This window comes from Lagenorhynchus albirostris, chromosome 10, assembly GCF_949774975.1.
Source record: "Lagenorhynchus albirostris chromosome 10, mLagAlb1.1, whole genome shotgun sequence".
Classification (NCBI taxonomy): domain Eukaryota; kingdom Metazoa; phylum Chordata; class Mammalia; order Artiodactyla; family Delphinidae; genus Lagenorhynchus; species Lagenorhynchus albirostris.
The window spans coordinates 51,141,940-51,165,211 of NC_083104.1; the positions used below are offsets into that span (position 1 = coordinate 51,141,940).

The window sequence follows — 23,272 nt, forward strand, 5'->3', positions numbered from 1 at the left end:
ATCCGATTAGAAATGCTTGGCAAGGCAGTGGTTATTGACTGGGATGTTCCTCGAACTTCCTAGGGTGATGAAAATGTGCTCCAACTTCTTTAGGATGGTAGCTCTTCACACTGGTGAATACATTTGCCAAAGCACATGGACTGAACACTTAAAATCTGTGCATTTTACTCTGCAAATTAAACCTTAGTTAAAAAAAAAAAAAAGCATCACATGGTGACCCAACCAGAAGCAGGAGTCATGGTGTTTGTTTTTTGTTTTTTAAATAAGGAAGTGTATTTTACAAAGTAAAACAACAACAACCACTACAACAACAAAACAAACCCAAAAACCCGGGAGTGGGGCTGGGAAAGTGGAATTCCAAGTACCAGAAACTTTCCAAAGTATTGGTTTCAAGTGGAGGAAAACCTGGAAGTGTTCTCGATTTTACAGGGCGAGGGCAGGCTGCTGAGATGGCGGGTTGCAGAGAACTGTCGGCTTCCCGGGGGTGCCAACACGGTCCGACCCCAATTCCCCGCAGGGGTCCCACTGTCCCCAACGGTTCCCGCCCCTGCCTCCGCCTCCGCCTCCGCCTCCGCCCCCGCCTCCTCCGCGAAGCTAGAGTCCGGACAGGCGGGCGGGCGCTCGCCCGCCGGCGTCGCGCTGACGTCAAGCGCGCGCTGACGTCGCCGGCGGCCGCGGCCTCTGAAGCGGGTTGGGGCGCGGGGGGCGCCGAGTTTGACTAGTTTGGGGGACGATCCGCGCCTGACGCTGCACCCGCCGCGCCCCACGAGCCGCGCCTCGGCCGAACCCGCGAGCGCGTCCCTCCCGTTCCCGTGGGGCCCCGCGCTGGCGGCTGGGCGGCGCTCGGCGAAAGTTGGTCCCTCACGGGCGGGCGAGCGGTCGCGGCCATGGAACCCCGCTGCATGGAGTACTTCAGCGCCCAGGTGCAGCAGAAGGACGTAGGCGGCCGCCTGCAGGTCGGCCAGGAGCTGCTGCTCTACCTCGGCGTCCCCGGCGCCATCCCAGACCTGGAGGAGGACCTGGGCTGTCTGGGCAAGACGGTCGACGCTCTCACCGGCTGGGTGGGTTCGAGCAACTACCGGGTAAGCGGCAGCGGCGCGGCCTGGCCGGGCACGCCCTCCCCCGTCGGCCCTTTAATCACGGATGTACGAGGCCGGCCGGGCGAGCCCTCGGGGGGGCGTCGGTCACCTCGGAACCGCCTCGCGAACTCGGGGTCCCCCGACGATCCCCCACCGGGGAGCCTGCCTCTCCGAACTCGAGCCGGAGACCGACTTCCCACCACGACCAACTTTTTCCACAATTGTGAACAGTGACAAATTCAGCGATTCCGTGACACCGCACCGTGCGGAGTTCCTTGTCAGTGGGATATAATGTTTCATCACGTATTTTAAAAAATCAGTGATCATTTACATGCATAAAAGATTCGAAGACGTTTTACATTTCTACGTACCTATGTAAACACTACCCAGACCAAGACGTAGGACATGAGGATACAAATTTTAAGTTGAAAGATGTCAAGTTAATCCCTGTTCATTAGTGATTTTTTCTTTTTTCATTAGTGATTTTTATCCTACTTAATCGCCTGTTTCTTTTTTTCTTATATAGTTTGTGTGTGTGTGTGTGTGTGCGTCTGTGTCTGGAAGATTGTGCTTTTCGTGTCTAAGGCATCTTTAGAGCTTAATAGCATGCCTGATTAAGTTTACTGTTAAATCTAATGAAAAGATGCTGACCTCATGGCATTATTTATTTGCTTTTCGTTATGGCCGACGGAAGGCAGTTGAATGCTGTCATTTTGTTTTGCCGCAGTTGAGGACTGACTCGTATTTGAAACCGTGCCGTAGAAGGTTAGCTGATGCTGACAAAAAAATAAAAGGATGAGGTACAAGAAGGAATGAGTGTTTCTGAAGAGCCGGTAGTAGGCAGGTTGTAATGTAGCCAAGTTGGGAGACCAGGTAAATATTCTGTAATCAGCCTGAACTGTGGTTTTTGGCAGTAACTTTTCTTTCTAGTCTTCTGGTGGCAGTGTTGCTTTAAAATGTTGGCCCAAACGTCCTGTGGATGAAGTGATTCTTAGTAATAGATTCTTATAACCCAGCGAATAGGCTGTACTTTGAAAGCATTATCATCATGGAGAAGAAAAGCAAACTCTAAAATTATTATGCAGATTTAATGGTGAAACTTATATGAGTTTTGGAAGGATTTGACGTTTTACAAGAATAATAGTTTGAGAATTAACCACTTCAGTGCTCCATTATATACTATCTCTTTATTACTTTTAAAAACTTTGGGAAAAGTTAATATTTAAGAATATGTCATTACTGTTTAGGGGATTAGTTTTATTTCTTTGGAAGAAACAAGCTAAATTTACTTACACTGTAAGAAGAGCATACACACTCAAGATAGGTGATTTTGTGTTACAGCCTAGGCTGCTGTAGAAAGTCGGCTCTTTGGTAATGCTTGCTATCCTTCCCAAGTGAAGGTTGATGTGTCACCTCTACGCTGGCTGTGGTTGAATTGGCTTTGGGCCATTTCACTCCTCAGATGTACCATCAGTGAATGGCAGTTAAGTAGTCCCATCTCTTGAAACATATTTTTGGCTTCTGTGATACCACAGTATCCTGTTTTTTCTTGTCTCTAAGCACTACTTCTACTCAGTGTTATGTTTTTCCTTTAACTGATCCTTAAGAGTTAGAATCCTTCAGGGATCTGACTCAAGTTCTTATCTCTTTACTACACATTCTCTCCATGGTCCTCAGTAGATACTATAGCCTGAGACAATTTCAGAAATCCGAAGAGAACTCCCACATCCTCACCTACATACTTCCTTGTAGCTGTGCCCATATAACTCTGTCTTCTCTGTTATAGTGAAGAAATTATCTGTCTTTCCCACTAGTACCAATCCCCCCACATGGGTATGAAGGCATGTGTATCCCATGCCCTCTTGCCTTCTCAAGGACATTAATTCATTAATTCTGATCTCTCCTTGAATCATTAGTTCTCTCCTTTCTACTGAATTCTGTAGTATAAGAGCTTTTCTGACATTGTTAGGGAGAGGGCATTCTAATTAGTTTATTTGGGATTTATAAACTAAGTTACCAAGCTAGGTCATCATTTTTTATTCAAGATACAATGAATATTTAAATCTTTTGAAAAAAGTGTATCATGGAATTTTTTGAACATACATACAAATAGAAATGTACTTAAATTTCAAGTTATGCTGAACAAAATACAGTTTTTCTTTGGATTTGATAGTACTACAGAACTTGAGTTTCTTAATAACAGTGAATTTGAGTGACTATACTTATATGCTGGGTATTATTCCAGATATTGAAGACCCACCTGTGAACAAGACTAGAAAGGCTTATTCATTCAGCTTCATTTGGATATTAATTGAGGACTTACTATGTGCAGACAATCTTCTGGGCACTTGGGATACAATAGTGAAAAACAGACAGAAATCCTTGCTTAGATTCTCGTGGGGGCAGAGGAATAAACAAGATAAAATAACTAAAATCTGTAGTATGTTAGATGGTGGTAAATGCTTTGGAAAAAAGCAGTGAAGGGAATAGGAATGTTGGGCAGGATGCAGATGTTGGAATTTTAAATAGTTGGTCATTGAAGACCTCACTGAGAGAGTGATTTAAAGGAGGGAAGAGTGAGATCACTGCTGTCTTGGAGACAGATAGGTATAAAAATTGAATAGTTTCAAGTAACAAGTGTTTGTAAATCAACTGATGTGAAAGAATGAGGAGAAGATGAGACTATTTTGGAAGTAAAGGAAGTGAGGTGAAATTTGAGTACAGACAGGGAAGAAATACAGGAATGAAGAATGCCTTTAGGGAGAGGAAACTGCAAATGCAGAGAACCTAGTTCTGTGGAGGAACATAAAGAAGGCCAGCATGGCTAGAGTTTACAAATGAGTGAGGTGTTCAGAAAGGTGAAGTTGAGGAGGCAGGTAGAAAGAGCTTCGTAGGATTTTATTCTAAATTGGCAGAGGTTTTTATGCAGAGGGTTGGCTGCTTTGTGGGCGGTGGACAGTAAAGCAGCAAAAGCAGAAGGAAAGCGATGGTGGCTAAGGCTTGTTTGGTAGCAGTGGCAGTACTGAGAAGTAGAAGATTTGCTGTGTGACTTGGTGGTAAAGCCAATAGCACCTCCTCTTGCATTGAATATGAGCATTGAGAGAGAGCAGTTAGGGGTAGTTGCGTTGCTTGAGCACCAATAGAGGGTAGTATTTACTGAAATGGGGAAGACTGAGAAAACAAGTTGGGTGAAGGAAGTAAAAAGTTAGGTTTGAGAAGGTCGTTTGACATCCAAGTTGAGATGTTAAATGGACGGTTGGGGTCTTCATCCCAGTGGAGAAATCATAATTGAAGATTAAAAATGTGGGAATAGGTATGTATATTATATAAAATATATATGCTCTGGTGTTTGACTTTGGTAAGGATAGTCCTGTGATTTCATGAGTTCCCAAATTTTAAAATGGTACAACAGCAATAAAGTGTCCCTTATAAAATGCAGTTAAATATGATACCCACCATTTTAAAAGTCCTTAGTGAGTATCAGGCATTGTCTCAAGTGCTTTATTTCCATTATCTCATTTTAATCTTTAAGGTGGCCTTAGAAAGTCAGTATTATTTCCTCATTTTGTAGAAAAGAAGATAAAAGTATCTTGGCGTAGGTCCTAGACCTGGTATATTGGTGGAGTACTTAAACCAAGGGAGATCAGGATTTTCCTTTCCTTTTCTGTACTTTTGTAAACCTCTTCAATATCCTATCATTTGTCAGCTCTACTCTCACTTTTTAATTTTATCTATCTGCAACTATAACAAGTTGACCCTAAAAATGGAGAAAACAGTAAGTACCATTTATATTATAACTAGTGCTGGGCTAGTAATGTGCTAGGATTTCAAGTGTTATAATCCAAAATCACAGCCCTTTTGCCACTTGAAGGATGATACTTTTCAATGTTAGCATCACCTTGATTGTATATCTTATAAACCATCAATTTCTTACAATATACTATTTTTTAGTTTGAAGTCTATCTGTATATATGGATGTTGTCTCTTCCTTTTACCTGCCATATAGGAAGAACATCCAGGTTGTTTTTAACTTTTTCCTGTTCGCATTGTCCTTTTGCATTGTCACCTTGTACATGTGCATGGGAGTTTCTGTAGGGTGGTGATTCTGAACCCTGTCAGATTCAGTGCCTTCTTTTAATGCCCCCTTTACAATCCTGAAATAAAATTTATAGATAATACTCAGTACACATCATTTTAAAAAATCCCAGTAATGACCTAACTGTACTATAAAGGAAAATTACACATACTTTATAATGAGATAAAATGTTTCAATATGTAAATGTGCCAGCCTGACTACCCAGGAAGACATAATGCTAGTCAGATGGCTGCATCAGTACATATTGCTATAAATGCCGATTCAGACCACTACAGGTATGTGGTTGCTCATTATGCAGACTTCACCAGCGGCATTACTGTTGGTGGTTGTGATATTCTGTGACTATAAATTCTGAACCTTATTTCTTTGACTATACCATCTTAAAGAGATTGACCACCCCATGTGACATCCAATTCATTTAAGTTTTAACTGTCCCATTATCCCTCTTGTCTGAGTTTAAATATCCTAGTCAGTCAATCACACCCTTACATTCATTTTTAATTCTCTTCTCCCTCCTCACTTTTCCTTTGTGGTTCTCATTTGATAAAATGTAATCCTAGTTAATCGAACTCTACCTACCCTGCATCTGCACCAGTGCAACTGAAGGTGGATGGAGAAAAACACAAAACCTCTAACTGATTTCATTTTATTTATTTATTTTTTTGCAGTGCGCGGGCCTCTCACTGTTGTGGCCTGTCCCGCTGCGGAGCACAGGCTCCAGACGCGCAGGCTCAGCAGCCATGGCTCACGGGCCCTGCTGCTCCGCGGAATGTGGGATCTTCCCGGACTGGGGCACGAACCCGTGTCCCCTGCATGGCGGACTGTCAACCACTGCGCCACCAGGGAAGCCTCTGCTTTCATTTTAAATTCCTGACCTTCAAGTGGGTCCTCTTTGGAGCCTGGCAATCTTCCTATGTTTTCTTGGTTCATTCATTCTTTCATCTGTTCCTCTCCCCTCAGACCTATCAATAGTTCTGCTTCCATCATCAGTTTCAGCTGATGGCCTTGCTTCCTACTTCACTGAGAAAATTGAAGGAACTAGAATTTATTAAGATTCCCACTGCTGTATGTACCCACCTTCCAGCATTTGTACCCATGGCAGGCTCTCAGTATTTGTAGAATCAGTGAAAGTGTGTGAAAGCACATTTGATTTATCTGCTGGCTGCATTCCTGGAAACCTCATATAGTAAAACTGTGTACACACACACAAAAGTGTTAGCCTCTGATAACTTCAAACAGGGCTTTTATTTACTTAAATGACTGGCAGCAGGGCTACCAAGTATGGCCATATACCTTTGGGCTGCAGAGCTGCAGGGAAGAATACTGTGTGTCTCCAATAATTGTTCTTGGTTATGTGTCTAGCAGTGGAAATATTGGGTTATACTTCCTGTCTTGTCCCCCTTGCCCTACCTAGAATTTATCAGTATCTTTAAGTTACTTATTTCCCTCCTTTTTTGAGGGAAATAGTTTTTTAATATATTTATATAAAAACCTGATATTTCTGTTCAGGTTTTCAAAATTTGTAAGCCATCATGTTTTACTTATTTGATCTGTGCATACATGTTCACTTGCCAATTATTCTATCCCATTCTTTTACTCATTTTCTTAGATGCTGAGTTAATTTGTGTGGGGAAAAAAAGTCCTGTACACCTACAGTATTTCCTGATGAGAGAAGGAGCATTACAGAAGTATGCTTGTTATGAATAACACATGTCTTTCCTCTGTTGCACCTATGGTGGAAAAAATCTATGACTGTGAATTAAGCTTATGTCCTACCTAGATTTCAAGAACTCTTGTTGTCAGGCTTTCTGACTTTTACATGGAAAGTTGTGATTTTTTTTTTTTTTTTTGGCCGTACTGCGTGGCATTCAGGATCTTAGTTCTCCCACCACGGATCAAACCCTTGCCCCCTGCAGTGGAAGCGCGGATTCTTAACCACTGGACCGCCAAGGAAGTCCCAGTTGTGATTCTTAAATTGGGGGTAATTACTGTCGCCTGCAATTACTTAGCTCTATTGTTGGTTGACAACATTTCTGATTTAAATCATTTTGAAGATTAAACATTATATTGAATTAAAACTCTGTCACCAAGATGACAACCTGCGTGTGAGTTTATTGATGTCAGATTACTCAAAGATGTTCAACCACTTGTAATTCAGAGGTAAAAAGGGAGTGAGAGAGAGAAAGAAAGAATAGGAAAATGACCCCAAAGGTTCTGGGACTTCTTGGGGTTAATAAAATTTCATAATTTTTTTTTTTTTGGCCATGCCATGCCACTTGCAGGATCTTAGTTCCCTGACCAGGGATTGAATCCAGGCCTTGGCAGTGAAAGTCCCAAGTCCTAATCACTGGACCACCAAGGAATTCCCCATACATTTTTAAAAATTTTCAGTTTTGTGGCTTAAAAACACCGTAAAATTTAAGCTTGGTTGTAGCCCAAAGTTTGCTTTTTGGGGTTTCTGTTTTTCTACCTGTTAAAAGGTATGTTATTTGTGCTTTTATGTCTCTCTCTCTCTCTCTTTCTGTGTATATATATATATATATATATATATATATATATATATATATACACACACACACACATACACATATACACATATATACACAATCATACATATATATAAAATTTGGCTGAGCCACGAGGCTTACAGGATCTTAGTTCCCCCACCAGGGATCAAACCTGGGCCCTGGCACTGAAAGTGCCGAGTCCTAACCCCTGCACCACCAGGGAATTCCCATATATTATATATTTTACATATTTTATTGTTGTATATTTTATATTATATAATATGTTTTATATTTTTATTTTATATTTTATATATACATGTTAGAAAGTACATTATTTTTGCTCTTTTTTTTAAAGGATCTGAATGGAGGCATTTGAGTTCCTAAGAAATTGGTGAGGAGCAAATTGGAATACTGCTCTAGTTGTTTTTTCTTCTTTTTTCAGGGTTTTAGTATTCTACTGAAAGGATCCTTAGCCAAGATGCAGGCTAAGTTGAAAGATGTCTAAATGGAAATTCAAGAAAGTTATTTGTAGCTCCGTGGTAAATCTTGATGTTTGCTGTGTCATATTCACTCACCAGATTCTTTAGGAATGTGTTGGCTATTATTGGGTCTTTATTTACTATCCCATGCGAATTTTAGAACCAGCTAGTCAAGTTGCACCAAAAAATTGTGGCTTTTTATTGGGATTACATTGGATGTCATCTTTTGGGGGGAAGATTTGATATCTTTATAATATTGAATTTATCATAAATTGCAAATATATTGTTTCATCAGTTAAGTCTTCCTATTAATGTCTCAAAGATATCAATAAGTGCTCTTTAAAAAAAATAGCATAACCTCAATACTATTATACATAAAAAATTCCTTGATATAAAATATGTTGGGTTTAAATTTCTAGTTTTTAAAAATGTAGTACAAATTTTTAAATTAGTTGTTTTAAGAAAAATCAGGATCTGAATAAGGTTCACATGTTGTGATTCATTAATATATTTGTTTTCTATTGCTGCTGTAACAAGTTACCACACACTTTGTATCTTAAAACAAAGTACATTTATTTTCTTACAGTCCTGGAGGTCAGAAGTCAGAAATGGGTTTTATTGGTATAAAATCAAGGTTTCAGCAGGATTGTATTCCTTCTGGAGACCTTAGAGAATTTTCCAGCTTCTAGAAACTGCCTACATTTCTTGGCTTATGGTCTTTTCTTCCATCTTCAAAGCCCTCAGTATCTCATCCTCCCGATCTTTCTTTCTGACCACTGCTTCTGTCATCACATCTCCTCTGACTGACTGATTCTCCACCCTGTCTCTTGTAAGGACTCTTGGGCCCAGGATAATCCCAGGGTAATTTCCCCATCTTAAGATCCTTAACCACATCTTTAAAGTTTTTTTTACCATGTAGTTAATCTTTTCTCTGGGGATTAGGATGTGAACACATTGGGAGGCCATTTTTCTGCTTACCTCAGTTAACATGTTTATTTGTTTATTTATTTAGGCTGGGTTGGGTCTTTGTTGCTGCACGTGGGCTTTCTCTAGTTGCAGTGTGCAGGCTTCTCACTGTGGTGACTTCTCTTGTTGTGGAGCATGGGCTGTAGGTGCGCGGGCTTCAGTAGCCGTGGCATGTGGACTCAGTAGTTATAGCTCATGGGCTTAGTTGCTCTGCGGCATGTGGACTCTTCCTAGACCAGGGATCAAATCTGTGTCCCCTGCATTGGCAGGTGGGTTCTTAACCACTGCACCACCAGGGAAGTCCTAACATGTTTATTAAGTCTCTTAATCTGTTTCTCCCTCAGTGCCTTTTAAAAAAATTCTTGGCTTTTGTTTGTGGTAGAGTTTCCCACAGTCTGGATTTTGCTGATTTCACTCCTATGATGTTTTCTCTGTATTTCCTATAAATTGGTAGTTGGATCTAAAGTTTGATCAGAATCAGTCTTTTTTTTTTTTGGCAAGACTACTTCATAAGTAGTGCTCTTCTTCCACCAGCTGGCATGTAACATTAGGAAGGCACGTAAGGTCTTGTTCAGTGACGGTAGCAGCCATTAATGTTCAGTGTTTAGATCTCTTATTCATTAGGGTTTGCAAAATGATATTCTAATTATGTCATTCCTTCATTCATTAGCTGGAATCCTTTTATAAAGAGAAACTTCCACTGTTTACTAGTATTTGGTTACCCAGTGGTATAGTTTATATATAAACTAAAGTTTATAGTTCGTATGATTCTTTATTTACTAATTGTCAAAATAATGAGGTAAAAATAACTAGTATCCTCCAGTGTTGACCAGATAGTTTTTGTTATCATTATGAACTCTTGCATTTAACTATATGTAATGCATTTCAAGACAATACAGTTATTATCCCCCCCCCCCGTTTTTTTTTAATGTTCAGGCTGGTTTCTTTGGTGTTTTTTTGTTTTGTTTTGTTTTGTTTTGGGCCACGCTGCATAGCATGTGGGATCTTAGTTCCCCAACCAGGGATTGAACTCGAACCCATGCCCCCTGTAGTGGAAGGGCAGGGTCTTAACCACTGGACTGCCAGAGAAGTCCCCAGTTATTATCCTTATTAATATCCAAGCTGTTCTGTCACATGACCCTAATAATCTTTGATAGAGTCTTTGATATCTGGTATAATGAGATCATATTTTCTGCTCCTGCCCTGGAATCAGCCACTTCTCCAAGAAGCTTTGGTTCCTTTTTGTGGGAAATGGTATGTGGAAACTACAGTGTGGGTACTAATGGAACTTATTGTTACTCATCTGATCATTGTTTCCAGATTTTTTTCAATGCATAGGGTTAGGTTTAATTTAAAGAAAAATATATCATGAGTTCATACTGATATTCTAATTCAGATTCAGGACTACAGTTTTTACTATTATATATCTTCTATCTGTATCTCCTTCTATCAACAGAATTTCTCAAAACATTGACAGTTTCTTTTTTGCAGAGTTTCATTTTTGTCCTTAGGGTATATCCCACTGGAGAGATAATAGTCAAATTGCTGTATTTTAAAGTCACTTGGAATAGTCTTCTGTGTGGTTATGCTACTAATTGAGTATACATTTAGATTTACTTATTTTATTTGATTTTCAATGAAATTAGTTATTGCTACAAAGAAGGTATATTCAAAATAGTGTGGTTTCTTTCTCTGTTCCTTATAGCCTATTGCCAACCATAAATTTTTTTTTCTGATTATCTTTCCATTGTTGCTATATTTTAAATAAGCATTTATAACTAAATCTATTTGTAGTCCCCTTTTTAAAATATACACATGGGGCTCCCCTGGTGGCGCAGTGGTTGAGAGTCCACCTGCCAATGCAGGGGACATGAGTTCGTGCCCCGGTCCGGGAAGATCCCACATGCCGCGGAGCAGCTGGGCCCGTGAGCCATGGCCGCTGAGCCTGCGCGTCCGGAGCCTGTGCTCCTCAACGGGAGAGGCCACAACAGTGAGAGGCCCGCATACCACAAAAAAAATATATATATATATATACACATGCATTTCTCCAACTTGCTTTTTTCACTTAATATATCTTGGAGAGCATTGCATAACAGAAGTAGGGTAGCCCTCATTTTTATTTTTAAAGTGTCATAGTACTCTCTAGTGTGGATGTACCATAATTTTTTGAATCTGTCCCATACCACTGATGAATGATTGGATAGTTTCCAGTCTCTTGCAATAATCTTTGTGTGTCTTCTCATAATTTTGCTGGTATATCTCCGGGGTAGATTCCTAAGTCAGATCTTACTAAGAGTTCATGTTTTTCCTGTTGATTTGAGATACTGCTTTTATCATCTATTAAATTTTGTGTATGAGTGTGTCTATTGGTGCACTTTCAGTTAATTTTTTAAATAGCTTTATTGATATAATTCACATATTGTACAGTTCACTCATTTGAAGTGTACAGCTCATTTTTTTGTAGTATATTTGTAGGTATGCATGACAGTCAGCACAGTCAATTTTAGAACATTTTCATCACCTCAAAAAGAACCCTGATGGCATTTTTCACAGAACTAGAACAAAAAATTTCACAATTTGTATGGAAACACAAAAGACCCCGAATAGCCAAAGCAATCTTGAGAAAGAACAGTGGAGCTGGAGGAATCAGGCTCCCGGACTTCAGACGGTATTACAAAGCCACAGTAATCAAGACAGTATGGTACTGGCACAAAAACAGAACTATAGATCAATGGAACAGGATAGAAAGCCCAGAGATAAACCCATGCACATATGGTCACCTTATCTTTGACAAAGGAGGCAAGAATATACAATGGAGAAAAGACAGCCTCTTCAGTAAGTGGTGCTGGGAAAACTGGACAGCTACATGTAAAAGAATGAAATTAGAACATCTCCTAACACCATACACAGAAATAAACTCAAAATGGATTAAAGACCTAAATGTAAGGCCAGACTCTATAAAACTCTTAGAGGAAAATATAGGCAGAACACTCTATGACATGCGTCACATCAGGATCCTTTTTGACCCACCTCCTATAGAAATGGAAATAAAAACAAAAATAAACAAATGGGACCTAATGAAACTTAAAAGCTTTTGCACAGCAAAGGAAACCATAAACAGGACAAAAAGACAACCCTCTGAATGGGAGAAAATATTTGCAAATGAAGCAACTGACAAAGGATTAATTTCCAAAATATACAAGCAGCTCATGCAGCTCAATATCAAAAGGCAAACAACCCAATCCAAAAATGGACAGAAGACCTAAATAGACATTTCTCCAAAGAAGATATACAGATTGCCAAAAAACACATGAAAAGATGCTCAACATCATTAATCATTAGAGAAAGGCAAATCAAAACTACCATGAGGTATCACCTCACACCAGTCATAATGGCCATCATAAAAATTCTACAAACAAATGCTGGAGAGGGTGTGGAGAAAAGGGAACCCTCTTGCACTGTTGGTAGGAAAGTAAATTGATACAGCCACTGTGGAGAACAGTATGGAGGTTCCTTAAAAAACTAAAAATAGAACTACCATACGACCCAGCAATCCCACTGTTGGGCATATACCCTGAGAAAACCGTAATTCAAAAAGAGTCATGTACCACAATGTTCATTGCAGCTCTATTTACAATAGCCAGGACATGGAAGCAACCTAAGTGTCCATCAACAGATGAATGGATAAAGAAGATGTGGCACATATATACAGTGGAATATTACTCAGCCATAAAAGGAAATGAAATTGAGTTATTTGTAGTGAGGTGGATGGACCTAGAGTCTGTCATACAGAGTGAAGTAAGTCAGAAAGAGAAAAACAAATACCGTATGCTAACACATATATATGGAATCTAAAAAACAAACACAAAAATGGTCATGAAGAACCTAGGGGCAAGACAGGAATAAAGACACACACCTACTAGAGAATGGACTTGAGGATACCGGGAGGGGGAAGGGTAAGATGGGACAAAGTGAGAGTGGCATGGACATATATACACTACCAAATGTAAAATAGATAGCTAGTGGGAAGCAGCCGCATAGCACAGGGAGATCAGCTCCGTGCTTTGTGACCACCTAGAGGAGTGGGAGGGAGGGAGACGCAAGAGGGAAGAGATGGGGATATATGTATATGTGTAACTGATTTACTTTGTTATAAAGCAGAAATTAACACACCATTGTAAAGCAGTTATACTCCAATAAAGACGTTTAAAAAAAATTGGTTCTGAAGAACCTAGAGACAGGACAGGAATAAAGACGCAGACGTGGAGAATGGACTTGAGGACCCGGGGAGGGGGAAGGGTAAGCTGGGACGAAGTGAGAGAGTGGCATGGACATATATACACTACCAAATGTTAAATAGATAGCTAGTGGGAAGCAGCACAGGGAGATTGGCTTGGTGCTTTGTGACCACCTAGATGGGTGGGATAGGGAGGGTGGGAGGGAGACACAAGAGAGAGGAGATTTGGGAATATATATATATATGTATAGCTGATTCACTTTGTTATAAAGCAGAAACTAACACACTATTGTAAAGCAGTTATACGCCAATAAAGATGTTTAAAAAGAAAAAAAGAACCTAGTAGCTTTAGCTGTTACCTTCCTATCCCCCACATACGCTGGTCCTAAGTACCGCTAATCTACTTTCTATCTATGGATTTGCTTATTCTGGACATTCTTATAAATTGAATCACAGAACATGTAGCCATTTGTGTCTGGCTTTTTCACTTATAATGTTTTAAGGTTTATCCATGTTGTAGATGTGTCAGTCATTACTATTTATAGCCAAATCATATTTGATTGAATGCATATACCACATTTTGTTTATTCATTCATCAGTTGATGGACATTTGGGCTTTTCCACCTTCGGGCTGTAATGAATGATGCGTAATGAACATTGGCATGCAAGCATCTGTTTGCGTCCTGCTTTAATTCCTTTGGGTATATACCTAGGAGTGGAATTATTGGGTCCTCAATGTTTCTGCGCCACCCCCCACACTTTAGGCCTTCTTTTTTCTCATGATTCATAGAGGGGTTTTCTTCTTCCCCAGTGGTAGACTGCCATTGCTTCTTATTCTGTTCTTGCTGGCTGGTTTATGGGTAGTGGGGCTGGTCCAGCTGTTTTCCTGGTCCAGCTTCAGTCTTAGGAACCCTCTGTCCCTGAATCTTGGGGGCAAGGCTTTATCAGAAATCCTGCCCCTCCTCAGCTGAAACCTTTAATCATCGGAGCCCAGCATGGTTTTTTGCTTCTACCCTTGAAGTAGAAGCCTTTTTTTTTTTCCTTTTCTCTTTACTTAATAGGTATGAGTTTTTACCTCTGTCTAGAGGGTAACAGCGTTGTCTTTCCCTCAGTAGCTTCAAACTGTCGTTTCTTGTAGGACAAGGAAACGGGAAAGGTTTGTGCTTTTCCTGCAGAGGCAGCTGCTCCCTTCCTACGAGACCTGTAACCACCAAGAGACTTTCTCTTATCTCCTGCCCTGTCCTCAGTCTTAATTATGAGTGTCCAGTGGAGGTTTGTGGAGAAAGAGCCGACAAGTGGTTGTGAACTCTCCTTGTGTCTGCAGCTAATAGGGATTCTGTATTTTCATGCTAACCCACACTCAACTATTAACAGTGAGTTGAATATAGCTGAATTCTTTTTACACACTTGCATCTCAGCTTCATTTTCCATCTGCCCTCTGCCACATGTGACCTACTGCTTATGTCCCATTCTCCTTGGCACCTGTCTTTCCTAAAGATTTCAACCTAGATGATTTTTCTACAACCTTAGCTTTCTGATGAATTCAAGAATAGTTATGGTTTTGTAGATTATTTGGCTTTTTCTTGTTTATGGTGGGAGTGATGGTTTTTTTTCCAGTTTCTTCATGCCAGACAGAAGCTAGAATTCCTCTGTAATTAAATGTGCTGTTTTGTTTAACTGTTTCATTTAAGAAACATTTCAACATTACAGGAAAGTGACAGGTATAGTCAGTGAACTCCTGTGTACCCTTCACCTAATTTACCAGTTATTAATATTTTGCCAAATATGCTATATCACTATCTTTCTGCATTTGCACGTCATCATCATTATTATTATTATTGAACCATTTGAGAATAGGGTGCTAAGCTTACCCTCATGACTGTTCACCCTGAATATTTCAATCTCCTTATTTTTTAAAAAACTTGGTAATATATGAAGATCTTATGTCAGCAGTTACATACTGATATTAAAATATGCATCAGTGGGCTTCCCTGGTGGCGCAGTGGTTGAGAGTCCGCCTGCCAATGCAGGGGACATGGGTTCGTGCCCCGGTCCGGGAAGATCCCACATGCCGCGGAGCGGCTGGGCCCGTGAGCCATGGCTGCTGAGCCTGCGCGTCCGGAGCCTGTGCTCCGCAACGGGAGAGGCCACAACAGTGAGAGGCCCGTGTACGGCAAAAAATAAAAAATAAAATAAAATATGCATCAATAATTTGTATTCATTAAAATTTCTTTCAATCTGTAGGTGTCATTAATGGGACTGGAAATTTTAAGTGCCTTCGTGGACAGATTATCAACACGATTTAAGTCCTATGTAGCAATGGGTAAGTTAACTTTATTTAAAAATTATTGTAGGGTTTGACATACTTTTTTCTCATAATTTTTAACAGAATTAGTTCTTTGTAAATGCGAAAATGTAATTTTATACAACCCAGAGATCTGCCACTTAGCATTTTAATTTGCCGAACATAAAAGATTTTAAGCCTATTTAAATAAATATGTTCCTTTTAAGACAAAAACAAACAAAGGCAAAAAACTTACCAAATATACTGCTAATAGATTTTTACTTTGTATTTTCAAATTTTTAACTTATCTTTTACTTTTTTGTAACATATTAATAATTTATAATATAATTCGCAGCACCACTTTTCACTTATCTATGGTGAAGGACCAATTTTTTCATTGCTAGTCTACTGCAGACCAATATTTTGTAAAATACAATACAAATAAATTACAGCAAAATGAAATGAAAAAAATACAAGGCTCAGTTTTTTATTGGTAGATTCAACAAATGTATAATTTACTTTGGTCAGATTGTTTCCAAACCTTGTTTTAGAAAAACTTACAATTTCTTTACCACAAGTAGTTTGTAGACTGGTCCTGGGCTGCTGGCTGTACTTTGAGCAGCACTTACTTACAGTGTGTTTGCAGTCCAGAACGATGTGCTAGTATAAAGCTCTTTGTATAGTAGTTAGATTGCAAAGTTGGCTTTGACTTATCTTTTAAACCTAAGTGACCTTTGTGTGCCTTTTGGAGTGCTTCAGTGAGTGGATTTGGTCCTATTATATAGAAATATATTTAAGGGTAACCTCAGATGTTTGTGATTTCTTTTATGGATTAAGTTAATGCCTCATAATGTATCATCACCCTTATTTTCAAATTATCTTTGGTCAGCTTCATGTTCGGTATGCCACTAAATTCTGCCAATTTCTTCTTTTATTTTTATTGTCTATCCTTTCAGCAGAAGCATCTTAGTGACTTTCTCTATCTCTGTTATTTCCTTTTTAATCAATACCTGGTTCCAATTCAATCTTTGTATGAATATCTTCTGAAAAGATGATTTTTAAGCTGTCAGTCTCCTGCTTAAAATCCTATGATAGATGTTAAAAACTGTGCTTTGCAAACATGTGTTACTTGCTTATGTATTCTCTTAATGTATTTTGAATCATTGTTAGTAAAAATTCATATATGTAGCTTGTCTTGAAAAATTGGCCAGTGTGGCAACCCTGCTCTTCCATTTCCACGTGTAAATAAAGGGAGAAGCTCTGTTGTAGCTTCCTTTTTGTCTGGGTCATGAGCTTTCCAATCCATAAGTCCCTCCTATCTCCTCTTGTTTCCTCATAACTGAGAATTTCAGTTATAATACACAGAGGTTGGAATACTGCAGTTCTTAGGTCTGGTTCATTTTTGGCATTTCTGGTACCTCCCTGACTGTAGGCACCTCTGTTTGTCACCCCTGCCCTGTAGTAGCTCCCTATTATTAGTTGTTACAGACAATATTTTAGACTTGAGAGTAATTCTAGGTATCACGTATCTCACTTATTTTTCAGACACAAGGAGGACCAGGTGGGGTTTGATATACCTACTGACTGCTCATATTGAGGCAGTAGGAGTATTAGGACTAGAACCCTAGTTTGCTGCCTCCCAGGACTGTCCTGTTTTCAAAACTTATTTCTGTTTTTCTGTCCTTGGTGTTTCAGTTCTCTCAGCGTGTATGGCTCTTCTCCACCTCAGCAGCCTTATTTATTTGTGATTGTCAGTAAATACTCTCCACTATTGTTAATCAAAAACTTGCTCACTCTTGTTAGTTCTGGCTTAGCTTGTTTATGCCTCTGCTGTGCTGTTATTTCTTTCTGAAATCCTCTCTTCTTCTCCATGGTCCTTCCTTTCTGGGGTTTTTTTGGATTTTTTTTTTTTTTTTTTTATGGCTGTGTTGTGTCTTCTTTGCTGTGTGCAGGCTTTCTCTAGTTGTGGCAAGTGGAGGCTACTCTTCGTTGCGGTGCACTGGCTTCTCATTGCGGTGGCTTCTCTTGTTGCAGAACACAGGCTCTAGGCTCGTGGGCTCTAGAGCGTAGGCTCAGTAGTTGTGGTGCATGGGTTTAGTTGCTCCGCAGCATGTGGGATCTTCCCAAACCAGGCCTTGAACCCATGTCCCCTGCATTAGCAGGCGGATTCTCAACCACTGCACCACCAGGGAAGCCCCCTTCCTTTCTGTTTTAACGATTTACTTCTGATTTCAATATCTGGGAGGTTTGCAGGTTAATCTTACCAAATACTGAATTTTTTTTTTACTTCATGATTCTTATACCTGTAAATATTAATAAATTGCATTAAGTTGTTTTTGTTGGTTAGTGTTTTCTGTATGTTTCCCACATATCTACATATTCTCATATGTATAACTTTATCTTTTAATCTCCTAACTCTTTCTGGTTATCTGTGTGCATTTACTGTTAGTATTGTTTTCATTTTGAACCCTAAGTGTTCATTATTTTTCTTAGTGAAACCTGAACTTGTTACTACTTGAGAGTCAGTGTGATATAATAGGAAAATTTCATCCCAGTTTTGCTACCATTTATTGAATGCCCACTTTTTATCCATTTACTGGGCTTCTCTACTTTACATATATGAAAGATTATCCTCAAATAATTATTTCTAATTTGTATGACAGCTCTACAAGAGAGGCTACAGTATATCTGTGTGCTCTTAAAGAGATATAGTACTAGACTAAGAATCCCAGAGTTAGCTTTCTTGTTTTACTCCATCATAGATCTTAGCCAAACCATTTTAGGAGCCTTTCCGTAAAAGGAGGGAATTGAATTAAGTTATGTGCTGAAGGGTTTTTTTGATAATGTAACTTTAGATATATGTAACTTGATGTGGTGATATTGTTTTCCTTTTGGTACACTTAGGTTATTAACTATCATTACAGATATTTTTTATCTTTTTACATTAAAAGTGAAGTTTTAGGAAAATTGAGGTTCATGTTCAGTTTTAGACAAAGTACCAAAAAAAGTATGGACTCTATTAATGTAATTCTTTAATATATTTAAATTTTCTCTTGTGACTACATGTACTGTGGAAAAATTTAATGTTCAAACCAAAAAAAAAAATACAATTTACATTTAACACTGATCACCAACCAAGTTTTTTTTTTTTTTTTTTTTTTTGCCGTACCATGCAGCTTGAGGGATCTTAGTTCCCTGACCAGGAATTAAACCTGCGCCCTAGGCAGTGAAAGCATAGAGTCCTAACCACTGGACCACCAACCCTGGTTTTATGATTCCCCCAAGCCTGGTTTTATGACAACAGTAAAGGATTTCATATTTTACAAATCTTAAACAGATAGTTTTAGTCCAAAATGGTTTTGTAGAAAGGGTATTAGAACAGTCAGGATGCCTGGTCATCAGCTTTGCATCTTGTACAATGGTTTGCATCTTGTACAATGCTAAGAGAATAAAATATGCTAACACCTATGCTTCAGATTTCTTCCGTGTTTTCACTGTCCAAATTCCAGTCTATGATAGATGTATTTGTTTGTTTAACAAGTTCTTTTTGAGAGTTTACAGAGTGAAAAGCTCTGTTTTGTATTCCCAATAATTATTGATTGCATGTTCATTATCTACAGATCTTTAAGGAATAGTGCTAACACTTCTGAATGGTTGTTATGGGCTTGGCCACAGGTGCTTTTTACCAGTTTTACTTATTCTCTCACTAGCTGTGTGAGGTATAGACCTGAATCCCTCCTTATTTTACAGACAAAGAAACTTTGAAGTTAAGAGAAGTTTACTATCTTGCATAATTAAATAACCAGTAGAGCTAGAAATAAATCTTGTTCTGTTTGACTCCAAGAGTTTATATGTTAAAAAGGAAAAAAATTATGAATTTTTTTGTTTAATTTAATAGCTGTAAATCTTAAGTTTATGTAGTATGAGGTTTTTTGTTTTAGTTGTTTATGTTTTACAAATTTTAGTTTTTAAATTGAAGTGAGCCCCGTTTGGGCCAAAAAAATTTTTTTTTTTTTTTTTGGCTGTGCCGCACGGCATGCGGGATCTGAGTTCCCCAACCATGAATTGAACCCGTGCCCCCTGCAGTGGAAGCACGGAGTCTTAACCACTGGACCACCAGAGAAGTCCCTTTATTTTGTTTTGGAGTTAAACTCTACCTCTCAGGAATGAAGTGTCTGTTTTTTTTTCATTATTGTTATGTGGTTGTTAATACACACACACACACACACACACACACACACAAAACACCTCAGTCACAAATAAATGGAAGTAGTTATAACTGTAGCCTAACACTGTGTAGATTACTTAAATCCTGATTTCACTATTTGCTACTTGTGTGACCTTGGTCAAAGTATTTAATTGCTCTGGGCCTTCTCTATCAAACGGGCCTACTCTGTTTCATAGGATTGTTATGAGGATTAAGTGAGATAATTCAGTGCTTAGTACATAATAATATCTAACATTTACTAGTGTTCAGTATTGTCTTCTGTCTGTCAGAAGCTATCAGAATGAGTCCCACAATAGCCAATCCTGTAGATATAGGTGAATTTCTCTAGTGTTAACAATGCATCTAAGCAAAATGAGAAGGATTTATATTGTTTCAACTGACAGATACTTCAGTTGCCTCATGATTAGGCTTATGATTTTTATGACAAGGACTTCGTTTTCTTACACAATCATTTCCTTGATTAAGCTTAGATTTTTGGATGATCTTTCCATTTTGTATGGTTGGCTTCTCACTTGAATCATTTTCTTCCAGAAGGATGTGTTCCTTCTTTCCTTAAATGTTGTTGATTATTATATCAGTTCTGGTTGTTATGTTATAGACAATGTTAACATTGCAGCATACATTTGCATTACATTACATACACATTTAATTATATGTGTCTATAAATAAACTAGAGACACATTGAATGCTTACCCAGTGTCCTTCACTCTCTGAGTTGTTTACGTATATTTCAGTAATCTTCTGAGGTGAGTACTGCTGCACATATTTATGGGTTGAGGAGATAAAGACAAAAAGATTAAATAGTTTGGTCACACACCTAGTAATACTACACTGAGTGGTAGTGGTAATTTAAGGGATTACAAAAAGATAATTTTGACTATGAGATGTTTTTGCCCTATGGGCTGACTTTAGAAACTATAACCTCAGTTCTAGCCCCCCTCACGTTTCCTTCCCCCCACACCTAACAGATGTGATTTCTTTGTGGAGCTTTGTTGATTTATAGTTACAGCAACCTGTTTCATGAAAACTCTCTAAGAATGGACTCTAACCTGCCTTTCCTGCCTCCTTTCATGGAATAGTGTCAAAGTCTTGGACATAATAGAGAAAGACCTCAGTCCCATGGACCCGTGCTTTGTTTTTGTCATTTGAGTAATATGTTGTACATATAGAATAATACGTATCAAGCATGTACAATTTAAAGAATAACTATAAAACCAACACCTGCCTGTGCCCAGGTCAGAGAACTAGAGCTCTGCCAGTTCCTTATATGCTCCCTCTGCATTTCCTGATGACACCTCCCACCCTCTACCAGAGATGACTGCTGTCATGACCTTTGGGATAATCACTCCCTTGTTGGTCTGTAGAGCTTAACTGTCTATATGTATCTCTAAACAGAATAATATTAAATTTTGCCTGTTTTTTGAACATTATTATTGTAAGTGGGTGTCATACTGTATGTATTCTTTTGAAACTTGCTTCTCATTTATTTTTGATTGTACTCATGAGTAAAGAACTTGAAACAGTTTGCTTACCTCATAACTTTTCATTTATGGAAATAATTGATGTTTGTAATTTTGTAAAATACAGTTTATAATGGAGATGAATTATAAATATTTATTCTTTTCCCCCTTAATTTCTCTAGTTATTGTAGCTTTAATAGACAGAATGGGAGATGCCAAAGACAAGGTTCGAGATGAAGCTCAGACTCTGATACTGAAGTTAATGGATCAAGTAGCACCACCTATGGTAGGCCTACATTTTAGAATTCAGATTTTGCTAATTAATGATTAAATAACAGTAAAGATAGATGGTAATCACTGCAAGTCAGTAAAACCCCAGGGACATAAAAGCTAAAATTTTAAACAGTAAATTATTGCTAATGCTTTAAAGAAGTTGAAATTTAAGATAAAGTGTCAATATTTCACTTTTTGATTTTTTGCTTTCCTTTTTCTTACTTTTCTTTTAATGCTTTTTCAAAAAGCTAACTCATAGATTTAAGTGATTTGACAATGTACTGATTATACTATTTGTTAGGATTTTCTGGTTTTTGCTACCTACCAATAATACAATGTTCAGTGAGAAAGCTTATTTTGAGAACTACTGAATGTTATATGAATTTCGGCAACTCTTACTGAAACAAGGAGAAAATTTCTTATTTTAAAAGATGGTTACTAATTATATAAGGCATATATTAGATGACGGTGACCTGTGTTTTATGAATATGGTAGAAAAAAATTGCCCTTACGGATGTATTTTGAAAGAGGAGTAACAATAAATTGACACGTAAACAAAGATTTAAAGAGTAGCTCATGCCGGGGGCTTCCCTGGTGGCGCAGTGGTTGAGAATCCTCCTGCCAAGGCAGGGGACACGGGTTCGAGCCCTGGTCCAGGAAGATCCCACATGCCGCGAAACACCTAAGCCCATGTGCCACAACTACTGAAGCCCGCGTGCCTAGAGCCCGTGCTCTGCAACAAGAGAAACCACTGCAGTGAGAAGCCTGTGCACCACAACAAAGAGTAGCCCCTGCTCGCCACAACTAGAGAAAGCCCTTGTGCAGCAATGAAGACCCAATGAAGCCAAAAATAAATAAATAAATTTATTAAAAAAAATAAAAGAGTAGCTCATGTTAAGTGGGAAAAAAACCAGAATTTACAAAATGTAGTGATACTAATTGTTATCATTTAAAATACAGTTTAAGAATTGTATTACATATGTTTTATAAAAAATCCAAATAGTAGTGAAAGTAAACTTCCTCAGAGTTTTTATACCATAGAGTATAAAGATATATATATAATCCTTATAATTTGATGGGTATCCTTTGACACTTGCTTAGCAGTTCAAATTTTAACTTGTTTTTGACATGCTGTTATTATGAGTGCTATAAAGAGCATCCTTGTACATGTGTCTTTGGACATAAATGTAATTATAGAACAGAGTTACAGAGACAGTGTTGCTGGATCAGGTTATTCACATTTAAGACTTTTTTGGTAAACTTCCAAGTTACCCTCCACAAAGTTTGGCAGAGGGAAATAATATTAGTAGAACTGAATATAGAGTCCAGGGAGAATAGAGTTCAGGAGTAGGGATTTGTGTGTATGTGTGAGAGTATGTGTGTATGTGTGTATGTACACATTAATTTAGTAAATGGTAAGGGTGGTGTTTCTTAAATGTGGAGAAAGGATTGATTGGGACAATTGGCTATACGTTTAGAAAAACAAAGTTGAATTCCTTCTTATAACAAACCCATATAATTGTTTTAGATTGTTTGTATAGGTTTATCTATGCTTTTTCAAAAAAAAAAAGATTATAGTGGGTAGCAATAGAATGATTATGTTTCTGTATTTGGATCCAGTGTTAAAAGGAAAAAACCCCTGAATTATAAAATGCTGAAAAAG

At 38.5% G+C, this 23,272-nt stretch overlaps 1 protein-coding gene across 15 annotated transcripts in view; it reads left to right on the forward strand.

Moving 5' to 3' along the window:
* The first annotated feature begins 654 nt into the window (after positions 1 to 654).
* Positions 655 to 23,272, forward strand: part of CLASP2 (cytoplasmic linker associated protein 2) — a 178,020-nt gene continuing 155,402 nt past the window's right edge. For 8 of the 15 annotated variants that reach the window (XM_060162425.1, XM_060162429.1, XM_060162428.1 and 5 more), the window contains exons 1-3: positions 688 to 1,082; positions 15,609 to 15,687; positions 21,519 to 21,622. In XM_060162425.1, coding sequence (XP_060018408.1) covers positions 888 to 1,082; positions 15,609 to 15,687; positions 21,519 to 21,622 — 378 coding nt within the window. In that variant the 5' untranslated portion in view covers positions 688 to 887. Of the gene's footprint in view, positions 1,083 to 15,608; positions 15,688 to 21,518; positions 21,623 to 23,272 lie in introns of all 15 variants that reach the window. The other 7 variants (XM_060162421.1, XM_060162424.1, XM_060162422.1 and 4 more) reach the window with 4 other exon arrangements.